Below are 13,996 nucleotides of genomic sequence, written 5' to 3'. Positions count from 1 at the left end.
TTCTCTGATATAGGCAATACCCATGTTCCCACTAAGAAAGGGGGTATAAGACACAACCCCCTGGGGGTTACTGGAGAGAAAAGCAGGAAAGCAAGAGCCTTATTGGATTTCAGCAACAGGTGTGGTATCCAGGGTAAAGAAATTTGGCCAGCCAGAAACTGAAAGCAAAAATGTCCTGCTAGATTCCTCCTGAAAAAAACCTGTTCCCGTCCCATCTCCTCTCCAGCCAGGTCCCAGATTGTCTATTTCCTAGGAAAAGACAGATCCTTCAGGTGGTGTGGGTGGGTGAAGGAGCTGGACTCCACTAATGGACCATGGTCCAGGCAGGGGCTCCAGGTCCAGCAAGGGTGGGAGGAGAAGGCGTCACTTCCGGGGGCCCTCGCCAGTGTCTTGTGGCTCCCTGCTCTCTGATTGGACAGAAGTGGCCCAGGCAGGCGTGTGACCCCACTGCTGGGAAGGGGCTATGCCCCAACGCCACATACTAACCTACCCATCTGCTCCCCAGAGTGCTGCCTGCTCTGCACCTGGGTCCTGGAGCCCTTCTCCACCTGGTGAGTGGCAAGCAGGGTTTGGAGTTAAGTGAGGGTAGGAAGGACAGGAAAGAGGAATTGGGCTCTCAGCTGGGGGAGGGGCAGGCAAACTGGAACCCACAGGCACTGACCTTTGTCAAGAAGCGTATGGCCTTCCCAGAATGGGAGGAGTAGGACAGAACAGGGGGTAGGGGGTGGGGTGCTGGGTTCTGAGGGACTGATCACAGACTTATGGAATACAGCACAGTCCTGGCTGGCACTAAGGAAAAGGGACATGGACTCAGGGGAAAAATGAGAAAGGAGGTATATTAGGGCTTAGGGAACACAGCACCAAGATGGACACAGCTCCAATCTTCATTCTTACCCAGTCACTCCTAGTTAGCTTAAGGCTCTGAATCCAGGGACTGGGAAGCTGGGTCAGGCAAGCAGGGGCACACGGAGAGGGTGATGGGAGGAGGGCTCATGCATGTTGACAGACCTACAGGAAATCCCAATATTGAATCAGGTGCAGGCCTCTTTGCACAACTTGTGAAAGAAGGAAGCCATGCGGGGGGTCCTGTGAAGGAACCGGAAGGGGTCTGAAGAGGGGGCAGGGTGGAAGGTGTGAGCTATGAGAGATATGGTGGGTGGCCAAGGCGAGGTACACTATGTAAGGTGGGCATCATTTCACTCAGTAGGTATCCATTCCTGGACAACTTGCCTCAGGAAGGAAGTCTCCAGAGTGTTAGCCTATCTCTTTGCCTTGGAAAACCCAGTATTTCAGAATTTAGAGTGCAAAGAAAAACTTTAAGATGCTTCATGTGTGGGGGTAAATAGGGAAAGAATGGGAAGTTAATTTCTCCCACACCACTTTCTCTTAATCTTTTAATTGCTGGCCTCTAATAGTCAGTTTTTTGTTATCTCTTGGGGTTTTCTTTAAATTTGTTTTGTGTGTTGTTTTTTTGCATAATTCCACTTCTCAACCCCACTCCCCAAGCTACTCCTCAATACATTGTACATGTTTGCTAGTTCCTCATCCTGTTTTCCCCGTCTCCTCTCCAGGATTGTGCCACAATACTTCCATTCTCTATCCCCATTCCAGGTTTTCTCCAACCAAACAACCAAGGTTGCTCAGAATTTGAGGCCAATTAAGATGTGTGTGTGTACATATCCTGTCCTGCTGCTCTCAGCAGGGGCAGGGGCACCAAACTCATATCAGATTCACTGAGAAACCCTGACAAAGAGGAGACACCATATGCTACAATCACAAGTAAACATGGGATCACTCAGAGCTTTAGCAGTTCTAGGCTGGTCAGCATCGCAAGCCCGCCCAGCATCTGTTCCCCCAGCCAGACAGAGTCTCTTCCTTAAAACCTGAGTAAGTGTTCATTATTCCTGTCATTTGCAGGATAGATTCCAGACCCTCTTCCTCGGCCCACCTGTGCCGTGCCCCGCCCCACTCTGCCCAGAAGTGCAAGAGCCCAAGCCGCCTCCATGGCCCCAGGAAGGATTCAGGGGAGAGGCCCCATACAGGGAGCCACTCCAACCAGACAGCCTGGCCAGAATGGAGCTGACTGGTAAGAACACTCTCGACAAACTGAGGGCCAAATCAGAACATGGTAGAAGGGGAAAGAGAAAGTAGATATGCTGCAGTGGGGGAGGGATGAGCCCAGTTTCCCAGGAATAAGGCATCTGAGTGGCAGATTCCTTAGATTTCAGGTCTGGGTCCTAAATGGGAATTCCTGGACCACCACCCTACAATGATTTCTCCCTTATCCACCCCTTTCAACCTCACCTCTCCTAATCTAAGAACTGCTCCTCGTGGCCATGCTTCTCCTAACTGCAAGACTAACTCGGTCCAGCCCAGCTCCTCCTGCCTGTGACCCCCGACTCTTAAATAAACTGCTACGCAACTCTCATGTCCTTCACGGCAAACTGGTGAGAATCCCCAAGCACTGTCCCTTCTATCCATTTAACTGGTAAGATACCCTCACTCCCTGATCCAATCACTATTCTTCCAATATTGTCTTTGGTAAGACCACCACTTCCTGATCACCAATCCTTGACAAGGATTATGATTTGCAATCAAGCTCTCCTTTAAAAGATCTAGTCTGGATCTATTAATACTCATGGAAGCCCATCCTGGCCATTCAGTCACCATACCCACTCAGTTTCAGCTCCCTTCTCTCTTCCTCCCCACCAATCTTTTTCAACAGAGCCAGTGCCCAGACATTAACCCTTTGTCCACACCTGTCGTGCTGCCTGCTGTGGACTTCAGCTTGGGAGAATGGAAAACCCAGATGGTAAGAAAGCCACCCCTTCCTTTGTTTTCACTAAATCCTGTATTCATCAGTTTCCTACTGCTTCCTGTGTGGATTCTTCAAAATTCCCGAGCTCCCTGAAAAAATCTCACCTTCAGCTTGGCCACTCTAACCCAATCTACATTCTACTATGATAATATCCTCTGGACAAGACGATGGCTTGCAGTTCCACTATGTTAAATAGATTCAAAGCTGAACACAGTGAAAAGCTAGAGAGAGGTCTCTCCTAGGCCATGCCTTTAACTTATTCCAATTCAAGCTTCTTAAATTGGCATGAACCTGTCACCCACAGATGACACAAAGCTGGGAACCACGGCAAAAATAATAAAAGACAGAATCAAGATTTCAAATCACTGAAAGTTGAGGTTCAAAACATGGTGAAATTTAACAGAGATATATAAAAACTTCTACATGTGTAAAATAATTGAATCAAGTCCTATTCTAGCTTTCAGGCCACCATGCCCCTGCTCCCCTCATATAAACTTCTGGCCCTAGGATTTACTATGAAAAACATCTAGGAGGGTTAAGTTGACCCCAGACTTCACATGTGACATTATTGAAGCAGCTATTTAAAAACCTAGTGATTCTAGGCAGCTTTAGGTGTTTAGCACCAATGTGGAAATATTCCTATAAAATTCTGAGTGGACTGCACTTAAAAATACTGGACTAAGTACTAGATGTCCTCCTCTATACACATGCAAATTTATTCAGAAGGACCTATTAAACTAGCATGTGTCCAGGAGGAAGAACCTGAACAGTAAGAGGTTAGAAAACATGTTATGTGAAGAATGGTTTTAAAAAAAATTTTTTTTAAACCTGTCTGATTAGCTTGGAGGAAGTGGCGGTCTTGTGGTATAGCACAAAGAGCTTTAGTCAGACTCAGGAAACGTCCTGGAAGGGAGCACTCCATAGTAAGTCAACCCTTCTACCCTCAAGATCCTTGGGATCCCGTTCTTCCCTCAGATCTTCTAGGGGGACTGGGCTAGGGAAAGGCAGTTCCTAGGGAGCCCTTGTAGTTCCAGCTCTGCCATGTATCAGTAAGCCTTTCCTTCCCTTCATCTTTATGCTCTTTATGATGGTTTCATCTCTACATTCGGTTTGAAAAGAATCACATGATCCTAAGATTTTGTAGCAGAAAGAGATCTGCAGCAGTAGAACCAAGAGGCAAAGCCATAAAAGGGCAAATTTCAGTATAATGGGGGGGGGGGGGGCAGGGAAGAGCTTTTCTGACTGAAAGTAAGTGTAAGACCAGGCTGGTTACCGGACACTGGAGTTATTCAAGCAGAGGCTGATGACCAATTGTTGGGAGACTGTGAAGGAATTCCTGTGCTGGGTGGGACCTTGGTCCTGTCCAATTCTCAGCTTCTATGATTCATTCTGCTGGCTACTCCTCCAGGCTCCCCGCCTGCTATTAGCATGCCCTTTGAAGCAGTGCACTTCTCTCGTCCACTTCTTTCCCAGGAGCAGGCCAAGGCTCAGGATGTTCTGGGAGCAACAACCCTTCTCCTGGAGGGAGTGATGGCTGCACGGGGACAACTGGGACCCACTTGTCTCTCATCCCTACTGGGACAGCTTTCTGGACAAGTCCGCCTCCTCCTTGGGGCCCTGCAGGGCCTCCTTGGAACCCAGGTAAGTCCCCAGTCAAGAGAACTATAGAAATTGCCCTTCTTTTCTAACTCAGTCTCCTTAGAAGACCTGAGGGAAGAGGAATTCTAGGAATCTTAAGGTAGAAGAGATGACTTATCCAGGAATACTCCCTCTCAGCCATAAAGCCTGGGTGCTGGTACCCTAACTTCCCACATAGATGAGGGAGGCATGAAATCTGGCCCAGGTCTCTGGCCTCAGGCCCATCCTCTGCCCTCAGCTTCCTCCACAGGGCAGGACCACAGCTCACAAAGATCCCAATGCCATCTTCCTGAGCTTCCAACAACTGCTCCGAGGAAAGGTGCGTTTCCTGCTGCATGTAGTAGGACCCACCCTCTGTGCCAAGCGGGCCCTACCCACCACAGCTGTCCCACGCAGTACCTCTCTATTCCTCACACTGAACAAGCTTCCAAACAGGACTTCTGGATTGTTGGAGACAAACTCCAGTGTCCCAGCCAAAACTACTGGCTCTGGACTTCTGAAGAGGCTGCAGGGATTCAGAGCCAAGATTACTGGTCTGCTGAACCAAACCTCCAGGTTCCTAGACCAAATCCCTGGACACCTGAACAGGACACACGGACCTTTGAATGGAACTCATGGACTTTTTCCTGGACCCTCACCCAGAGCCCTGAATCTTCCTCCAGGAACTTCGGACACGGGCTCCCTGCCACCCAACCTCCAGCCTGGATATCTTCCTTCCCTACCCCACCCTCCCAATGGACAACATACACTCTTCTCTCTTTCACCTACCTTGCCCACCCCCACAGTCCAGCTCCAACTCCCGCTTCCTGACCCCTCTGCTATCATGCCCAGCCCTACCAGTCCTCTTTTAATTGCAGCCCACCCTCACTTCCAGAATCTGTCTCAGGAAGAGTAAGGTACTCAGGCACTGCCAACAGCAGTGTCTCTCACATGTAATTCTCTTACCCGGAGGAGAGCCCCTGGAAGACAACTGCAGCTACACCAGATTTCCTGCTTTCATCTAAAACCCAAAGCCCTTGTAAAGGCGGATACACAGGACAGAAAAGTCATTTTTCACTGTTTAAAACATCAGAAGCTATTTTTTTAAGCTATCAATAATATTCACCAGAGCAGCTAGTTATCGTTGGTCTATTTTCTGCACAAATTTACAACTTACAAATTCTCTATATGCTTTTTCATATGATAATTCCCCAAAAGCCTGGGCCTGGCCTGAACAGAGGTAGAGACTAATCTGTCAGAAAACAGAAAAATGAACTTTGGTTTTCTACTCAGAACTGAAGTTAGTCTCTGTACCATAACTCTTTACTATCATTCTCAATGGGACTCTGATCTCCTTTTCTTAAGAGATCCTTACCCTTGAGAAATGAATGAGAAGTTGTCTCCCAGAAAGACTGTCCCTACATGATAGACAAAACTGAGCCTGAATAAATAAAATGTAAATGAGTGTACCCAAAAGCTAACTGAAAAGAGAAAGATGTTCTTCTCAGGGGTCAATAGTTCTGCCCCTTCCTAAAAAAAAAAGGAAAGGAAGGAGTGGGAAGGAAGGAAGGAAGGAAGGAAGGAAGGAAGGAAGGAAGGAAGGAAGGAAGGAGGGAGGGAGGGAGGGAGGGAGGGAGGGAGGGAGGGAGGGAGGGAGGGAGGCTAACAGGAAGCCTAGGAGTGCCTCACACCTCAGGTAAGGCTGTGCAGACAGTTCAGTCAAGACAAGACCTGGATGTGACAGCTGAGCAAACAGCCAGAGCTTCAGCAGCTCAGCAGGAAGCTGCGCCAGGTTTGGGTTCCTGCCTCCCTCCTGTGGAGGTCAGGGGGAAGTGCAGGAAGTGGCATGAGTCAGTCTCCTGGGGCTCCCACAGCAGGAGAGACAAGTACAACTTAAGTACAAGTTGAAGGCTCATTTCCCAATTCCCAGAAGTGAATAGTATCTAAAAAGTGACCTTGTAGGACCACCATAAACTGTTAGGGGATCTCTAAAAAAAAAAAAAAAAAAAGCCAGGCTTTTAGTGCTTATTGCCTGAAACAAAAACTCCACTGCAAAGGACAACACTATGGAAGTGTTTCCTCTTCCCTCCCCACCAAAAGGAGAGGAAAGGCTACCATGTAGGTAGAGGAGCCAGGAACCCAGAGTTCCAAACACGGCCACAAATACCCCAGGATCACTAAAGGCATTCGAAAACAGTATGAAAGTCAGTGTACCAGGAACCTTATGTATGTTACCTTTTTTAAGGCTCACATGACTCTTTAAGGTAGGTGTTAACATCTCTATTTTACAGATGAGGAAACTGAGGCTCAGAGAAGCCAGGCAAGTTCCCAAAGGTTGCACAGTCTGTGAGCAGGAAAAGAAACACCCTAGGCTGACTTAGTCTGAAGCCCATACTCTCTCCAGTGTGGTGCACTGTCCAACGTTATGGAATGATTCTATTTATTGGGGAAAATTTCCAAGTCCTTAGGGAATAAATACATCAGCAGATAAAAGTTCTGAGTAGAAAGCCAAAGCTCTCGGTAGGGGTGACCAATTTAGATATCTCTAGGTGTCCCTCTCCCCCATTATGGACAGAACAGTTGCCATGGAGAAGGAATCAACAAATGCACAAAGCTCAAAAGTGTTGTCCAAATCTCGAATGGTGTCAGTTTCTGCATGGGAAAGAATCAGTTTATCCACACTACAAATTCCAGGATGCAGTCAAGGGAATGGTAAGTGGAAATTTTAATTTACTGCAGTACTAAGGTAGATTAAATCTAATAATCAAATGAAACCTTTTATGGTACATGAAAGAGGCAGCACCCAGGACCAGATATGACAAAGGGACAAGAAACAAAGAATTAGGGGTTCTCAGCACAGTCAGATGAGACAAAGATGGCAAAATTGCAAGAAGTATGTAGCCAGAAAGTTCCAGGCATCCAGTATTGGCATTTGATTTACTCCAGGGCAAATGCAAATAACTCATGGGCTTCTCCAGTATGAATGAATCTGTCCCTATTGAATAACCCATTCCCAAATCATTCTGTCTCTTCTTCCCTTTATACAAACAAAACAAATAATTACAACCAGAACATTCCTCTCTCTATTCAACTGTATGCCAGGTTCTCTTTCTTCTGTCACCCCAGAGAAGCTAGGATGCCACCCCACAAACTACTACTGGTAATTAGGTTCTCCCACTCTAACCTAAATTCACCCTCCTCCCTCCACCTGTCCCCCAACCCAAAACTGGACCCCAAGGGAAGGTTATAGGATTCCATAAAAATTCATCCCAACCCCCACTGCATCTCCAATTTCCCTCTCCACCCCACACTAAAGCAAAAGAAACACCTTTACCTCCCCCTGCAGGGACCATTTATTTTCAACCCATTTCCCTAAATACTCTAACACCTCATGTAAAGACCTGAAAATGATGGGGAAGGATATACCCCAGGCATCCCACCAGGAGACAAGCTCCCCCTGGCAAAATGAGAGATCAAAAGAAACAACTGCTTAATGCACACTCATAGTCTTTCTGGATAGTTACCCTGAATTTCCCAGGGGTAATCAGAGTCCTTTCTCAGAGAACTTGAATGCCAGGCTGAAGAGACAGCTACTATGCTGGAGTCCTTGTAAGCATCACTATTTCCTCAACTGTGTTCTCCCCCCCCCCTTTTAAATTAGTGACTGCAGTCAGGCTGCTGCATTGTCTCGGGCACTGGCACTGAAGACAACCTCACTGGTATTAGTGCCCTGTCCACTAAGCTGGTCTGTGCAACAGCTCAGTCCCTGTTCAGTGTCACTGGTAAGAAACACCACTTACCCTCCCTCCAGGTCACCACTAGAATATGGAGCAGACAGCTAGCTCCTCCACCTGCTCCCATAACCACCAAATCCACTCTTCCTACTTTTTTCATAATCGTGTCCCATGCTTGTGTCTAAAAGCCTCTACCCAAAGTTTCCATAAAAATGATAAACATTTCCAGGCTACGCAAGTGACTAGTTCAAGTCAATATAATTTCACTTCTTAAGAGACTGAAAGTATTGGAAGGACACAAGCAGGGCTCCTTGCCAATTCAAAATTCTATGCCAAATGGGTGTTAACTTCTGGGCCTGGAGTGCCCCCAGGAGCCAACAGCATGACATTCTCTCTCACATAGAAAGTCATATTGGAGTATAGATGTTGGGGATAGTCAGCCAGGAGACTGACAAACCCTGAACCCAGATACCAAAAGGCTGGGACAGATTTCATATTGACATATGATCATCTGGCTACCGGCCAGAGACATAATATACCATAGGCAAACTGAAAAGAATGATTTTAAAGTAAATGGGGGGGGGGGGGAGAGAATTTTAAGGGTAGTAAAAGTCTGAAAAAGTAAAGTTTAATTTTAAAAAAACATATACACAAAAACAACTTCTGGTTCATTTTAAACCTTCCCGCTAGGTCTTTCACAGCCAAGTCAGTTTCCTACTTGAGTCCAGACCACATAAAGCTGCACCCACAGTGGACAGAGAGCCAGTCCCTCCTGAATAGGTGAACAATAGCAACTGCTGCTCAGGCTTGAACAAATGTCTGTGACCTGAATGACTAAGCAGCAAGGTTGGCTTCCCAGGTTGTTCAAAAGGCCAGTTTCTTCATCAGCAGGTAAACTCTGGAATCTACTTCAAATCCATGCAGGTTGTTGGCATCACCCTGCAGCCTCATGAGCAGGCCCCCATAGGACACGTAGGCAGAGCTGAAACAGAAGGTCCAATCAGTCCCATGAGTCTGAGCTTTGGAGCAGCTGCTACTCAGCAGCTCTCCAGCCCAGCCTCAGAAAAAGAGGCACCCTTCTAATGTTTTCCCATTAGGAAACAAAATTCAGACAAAGGGGAGTGCACAGACATGTGCAAGGCAATGTACTTTATATTAGCAAAGGTGGAAAATACTACATGCCCAGAATAAAGGAAATGGCCAAATCAATTAACATATATCCATTTACTAGAATGTTATACAGCTATTAAATTTTTAGGAAAAGCTTTAAACTGACATGGGAAATATGTTTTACATAACATTAAGTAAAAAGAGAAGAAAACATTGTAATGAACAACAAGATCTCAAAAAAAAGCACACGGGGGAAAAACCCTAAATTATTCAAAAATGTTTATGTAAAAGGTTCCCTCTGGGTATGGAATTATAAATGACTTTTTTTCCTTCTTGACATTACTTCTCTGCTTTTCATATTTCTTACAAAGGGCACATATTGTTTTAATCAGATTTTAAAGAAAAGAAAAAGTAGTTGGGCAGGGAAACCAAAGAACTAGGGATTGGGTTGCAGAGTAGCAACATATACACATACATACATACATACATACATACAAACACACACACACACCTAGCAGTTTAATTACTTAATGCTACATTTATTTCCTGAGGAAGCAACCTTCCTTTGCACTACACACAGCAAGATTACCAGTTTCTCATTTGGACTACCAAGGAAGAGGCCCTTGCAAAGGGATAAGTGAGTGGCCTGCATTTCAGACTGAAAACTGTTCTCAGAAGTTTCTTTCGAGGTCCTGCTTAGGTCTGCAGTGCTTAGGGAGAAAGACTCAACACGGGGAGCATAAGCATGACCCAAACTCTCAGAACAGGGCAGAGTGAAAGGGTTCTTACAAGAGTAAGAAACTTACAGACGTGTTGCTGCTTCAGTAGAAGTTTCGTCTCCCTCAATCCTGTATACTTTCCCATACATTACATACTCAAATTGGTCAGCCCTGTGGAACAATAGTGGCAGTTACTGTTAAAAGTAGTTAACAGTTGCCCAGCTGGCATGGCTAAGTGGTTGAGCTTCAACCTATGAACCAGGAGGTCCTGGTCCAATAGTAGTAGTTAATAATAAGAGGTTCTTTAAAAGTGCTAACTAAGTTCCAGCATTATAACAGGCACTTTCCAAACACAATGTTATTTAGCCCTCACAGCAAACCTGTGAACTAGGTACAACCATCTGTCTTTTACTGATGAGAAAACTGAGGCTGAAAGAGGTTAAGGTTATTCAACAAATGAGTGGTAGGGCTGAGATTTTAACTCAATGGGGCTACAAACTCCCATCACATCAACCCCCCCCCCCCCCCAAGACCCAAGGCCCACACAGCCTAGATCATTCAGTGGTCATTTCCTCAGCCATCAAAAAACTACAGTTCAACCCAGCCAGCATGGCTCAGAGGTTGAACATCAACCTATGATCCAGGAGGTCGAGGTTTGATTCCCAGTCAGGGCACATGCCCAGGTTTCAGGCCCGATCCCCAGTATGAGGTGTGCAGAAGGCAGCCGATAATAACTCACTCTCATCATTGATGTTTTTACCTCTCTCTCCCTTCTTCTCTCTGAAATAAAAATATTAAAAAAAAAAAAAAAAAGCTACAACTCACAAGCATGCAATCACTGCTCTGGATAAACAGCTAGTTAATTCTTAAGTGCAGCAATTTCCTAAGGTTCCTCAGATTCTGCTGATAATTATTTATTCCACAAATTAAATAAAGGTCTTTGTATACCACTTATCTACTTAGTCCCCGGGCATCTTTCAAGTACTTCCTTCTCCACTCCCTCACCTGGAAGGTCTATCATCTGTGGGGTTGTATTCACCATCATCCAGGGTACCATCTTCATACAAGGTACTGGCTATGACCAACCGGAACTTGTCACCTAAAAGTAATAGAAATATCTGAGGGTGAAGAACAGCTGAAATGGCAAAAAGTCTCCTACTCTTGTCTGTGTTCAATACTTACCCAAATCTACAGGGTAAATCTGAATGTTTACATCTAAGATAAGGTCCATCTTGAAAGATTCACTCTCACAATGCAGCCGAGACACTGGAGAGAAGCAGAGAAAGAGTGGCAGGGGTTAACTGTCCGAGCCAAACTGACCCTGCAGACACCACTTTGGGATACCGTATGCAATAGAAGACTCAATCTAACTCAATCTGCAACCATTGGCCTCTCGTGTGCTCTCACAGAAGTGCAGGCTCAATCAGAACCAGATATGCAAGAAGGAAAGGGGAGAAAAACCATGGCAAGTGGACATAATCCCGAGGAAAGAATCAAAAGTCCTCTGGCAACAAATAATATCCAGATTCTAGGTCTGCCTAGGTGATTAAGAAACAACCTGACTTTGGGTAAGTTATTTATTCATCCAAAGGTTTTGTCTTTCTGGGCCAGGCATTGTGCTGAGGGGGTTATCAGGCCACCTAAGACCACTGTTTGTCTTGAAGAACATCTCGGTTTCCAGGCAAAGGGTGAGAAACCAGAAAGAAACAATTATTGATCAATGACAGAATAAAGAGCAACTCATTATTATTCCAAGCAGTCAACTTGAACTCAGAGAGGGCTTCACAAAGAGCAAAAGATTCTAAGGGCAATACAAGAATATAGGTGGAAAGAGGCTTTACTTTGGGCAATAGGCACACCATGAAGGACGCAGATGATTTGCTGAGTTGTACACTTGAAACCTGCAGAGTTTTGCCAACCAATATCACCCCAATAAACTCAATAAAAAGATTTTTTTTAAAAGAATATAGGTTCTGGAGTCGGATTACTTCTCGGAGCAAAATGGGTAACACACCACCTACCTTATGGAGACTCTTGAAAGAAGTAAGACAAAGCGTATAAGGTGCACAGTATAGCGCCTAACACAGTGGGCAGCGATCAGAAAAATGCCCAGGAACTTACTAGCACCACGAGCAAAGGCCACCCAGGCACCGGGCACAGCATGTGTGAACCCAAGGAGAGCTCGGAGTCTCCGTTCTCTCGTCGATAAAATGTTCCCTGAGGGAGGTCCCTACATCAGAACCTGACCATAGGGGCACGCCACCAGGGTTGGGTGGACCAGAGGCCCCGGGGCGTGTCCCCAAGGATCGGATTACCCCTCACCCCAAACCGCCTCTACATACCTTACTTACCTCGGTCAAACTTCTTGCCCTCCGGGTCAATGTCTTTCACATCAAAAATATCCTCAAATAGAATGCCGGCCATGGTAAAGGGGCCACGAGAGTAGCACCGGAGGCTGAGCGCGCAACCACGCCTAGGGGTACGCGCTCCCCCTCGCGCGGAGAAAACCAGGGAAGAGGGGAAAAGGCAGCGCCTAGAGAGCAGCAGCGAGGCAATAGAACGACGCATGCGCACCGACAGGCAGCAGCGCGGCCACTTCCGTCGCTTGGCTCTCGGGGCTTCCTAACTTCCGCCCCTACCTACTGCTTCCCAGAGACTTCGTGCTGAGGGCGGGGCTCCGGCCAGATAACTCCGCCCGGGGCGGGACCACAGCGTCAGACCCCACCTCCCGCCGAGGTGGCGCGGTTTCTCGTTCTCAGCGGAGGCTCCGCTACAGGTCCTGTCGGGAAAACTGGAATGCATGGGGGCCTACCCCAGCCAGAGACCTTGATCCTTGGCCCAGAGAAGCCCAGCCCAGCCCAGCCCTACCCGGCCGGTCCTCAGGCGCGCGGAGGGCACAGTCCGCGCCGAGAGAGGGCGGAGCAGAACCCCGCCCCCAGAGCGCTGGCCCCGCAGGGCGCAGTACCCAGCCCCTACAGCTGGCACCGCGGCCCTTCAGGCCGGCCAGGCCCAGCTCGACCCTGCTGGATGTCATCCGAGCTGGGTCCTTTCAGTTTGGGAATTTGCCATGATGTCACTACGGGGAAGAGGAAAGCCTGCACTGTCCCTTCTCCTAGTACTGCACCCTCCCCACCGCTGTCCTCTTGCCCTGAGCCCTGCTCTCTTCCGCCACACCACCCCTACAGCCTGGCATTGACCCCATCGCACTGCCCTCCCGAGCACTGCCCCTTGAGCTTAGTACTGCCCGTTCCCCCTCCACTGTCCTCTCCCCCTGGACATTGATCTCCTATGTGCTCCTTCATCCCGGCACTGTCCTCCCCTACCGATACTCTTCCCTGACGTTTATTGCCCCTTCCTCTTGGATGCTGGCTCCTCTCACACTGCCCCCTTCCTGGGCACTGCCCCCTCCTCCGAGGCAACACCTCTGCGTCCCGCATGTCCCCTCATCCTGTTCCTCCTCTGGCACACTGCCTGCTTCCTGGGCACTGGCCTCTCCCCCGACACTATCTCTGCCACACACGAGGCGCATCCACCCTGTATGCACCCCACCCTCTGCCCTGTCCTTCTTCGGATCCCGATGGAGAACCAAGAGCCCCATCCGGCCGTTCCCCCATGGCGGCGAGACGTCAGCGGCTACTTGGGTTTCTCCTTGGGCCCTGGCAGGAAGAAGCGACCTCTGTCCCTCCACGCCCGCCTCCCAGGAGCGCCCTCTCCCGCACCTCGACCTCCCTCCCTTCGGGCCTCACTCCCCCCCCCCCCAGGCCCGCACACCCCGCTGCAGTCCAGGTTGCTCCAGGTGCAGCTCCCCGGGGAAAGAGGAGGAAGGGGAGGGATGAGAGAGCCCGAGCGTCTCAGCTCCGAGCATTGCCCCCGCCCCATTCCCGGACCCAGTGTCCGCCTCCGAGTCCCCGCAGCTTTGCTGCTCACTCCAGACAGAGCAGCGGTGCATCTGAGCCGTAGGAGAAGCAAGAGAGGGCACCACTCGAAAGAGGGAGATT

General features: G+C 48.2%; 2 protein-coding genes across 6 annotated transcripts; one reads left to right on the top strand and one right to left on the bottom strand.

Moving 5' to 3' along the window:
- Positions 1-2,001: 2,001 nt before the first annotated feature.
- THPO (thrombopoietin) lies at positions 2,002-6,007 on the top strand. Of its 3 annotated transcripts, XM_081138666.1 has the most exons (6): positions 2,002-2,086; positions 2,320-2,447; positions 2,726-2,812; positions 4,292-4,459; positions 4,695-4,775; positions 4,892-6,007. In XM_081138666.1, exons 1-6 carry the CDS (start codon positions 2,074-2,076, stop codon positions 5,264-5,266), a joined length of 852 nt encoding a protein of 283 aa, XP_080994792.1. In that variant the 5' UTR covers positions 2,002-2,073; the 3' UTR covers positions 5,267-6,007. The 3 variants fall into 3 exon arrangements, with proteins under 3 accessions (XP_080994792.1, XP_080994791.1, XP_080994790.1); XM_081138665.1 differs by having other exon boundaries at positions 4,707-6,007; XM_081138664.1 differs by having other exon boundaries at positions 4,695-6,007.
- A 1,346-nt stretch (positions 6,008-7,353) lies between these two features.
- POLR2H (RNA polymerase II, I and III subunit H) lies at positions 7,354-13,541 on the bottom strand. 3 transcript variants are annotated; one of them, XM_081139305.1, is made up of 6 exons: positions 12,341-13,512; positions 12,120-12,215; positions 11,181-11,264; positions 11,004-11,097; positions 10,086-10,169; positions 7,354-9,151 (listed from the first exon to the last, which is right to left on the bottom strand). In XM_081139305.1, coding segments are annotated over exons 2-6 (381 nt in total). In that variant the 5' UTR covers positions 12,121-12,215; positions 12,341-13,512; the 3' UTR covers positions 7,354-9,033. The 3 variants fall into 3 exon arrangements, with proteins under 3 accessions (XP_080995431.1, XP_080995429.1, XP_080995430.1); XM_081139303.1 differs by lacking the exon at positions 12,120-12,215 and having other exon boundaries at positions 12,350-13,541; XM_081139304.1 differs by lacking the exon at positions 12,120-12,215 and having other exon boundaries at positions 12,341-12,570.
- Between the last annotated feature and the right edge of the window lie 455 nt (positions 13,542-13,996).

The sequence above is a fragment of the Miniopterus schreibersii genome, assembly GCF_964146895.1.
Source record: "Miniopterus schreibersii genome assembly, chromosome: 5".
In the NCBI taxonomy this organism is placed as follows: domain Eukaryota; kingdom Metazoa; phylum Chordata; class Mammalia; order Chiroptera; family Miniopteridae; genus Miniopterus; species Miniopterus schreibersii.
The sequence above is the reverse complement of the archived record's forward strand: the minus strand, read 5'-3'. Positions and strand labels throughout refer to the sequence as shown.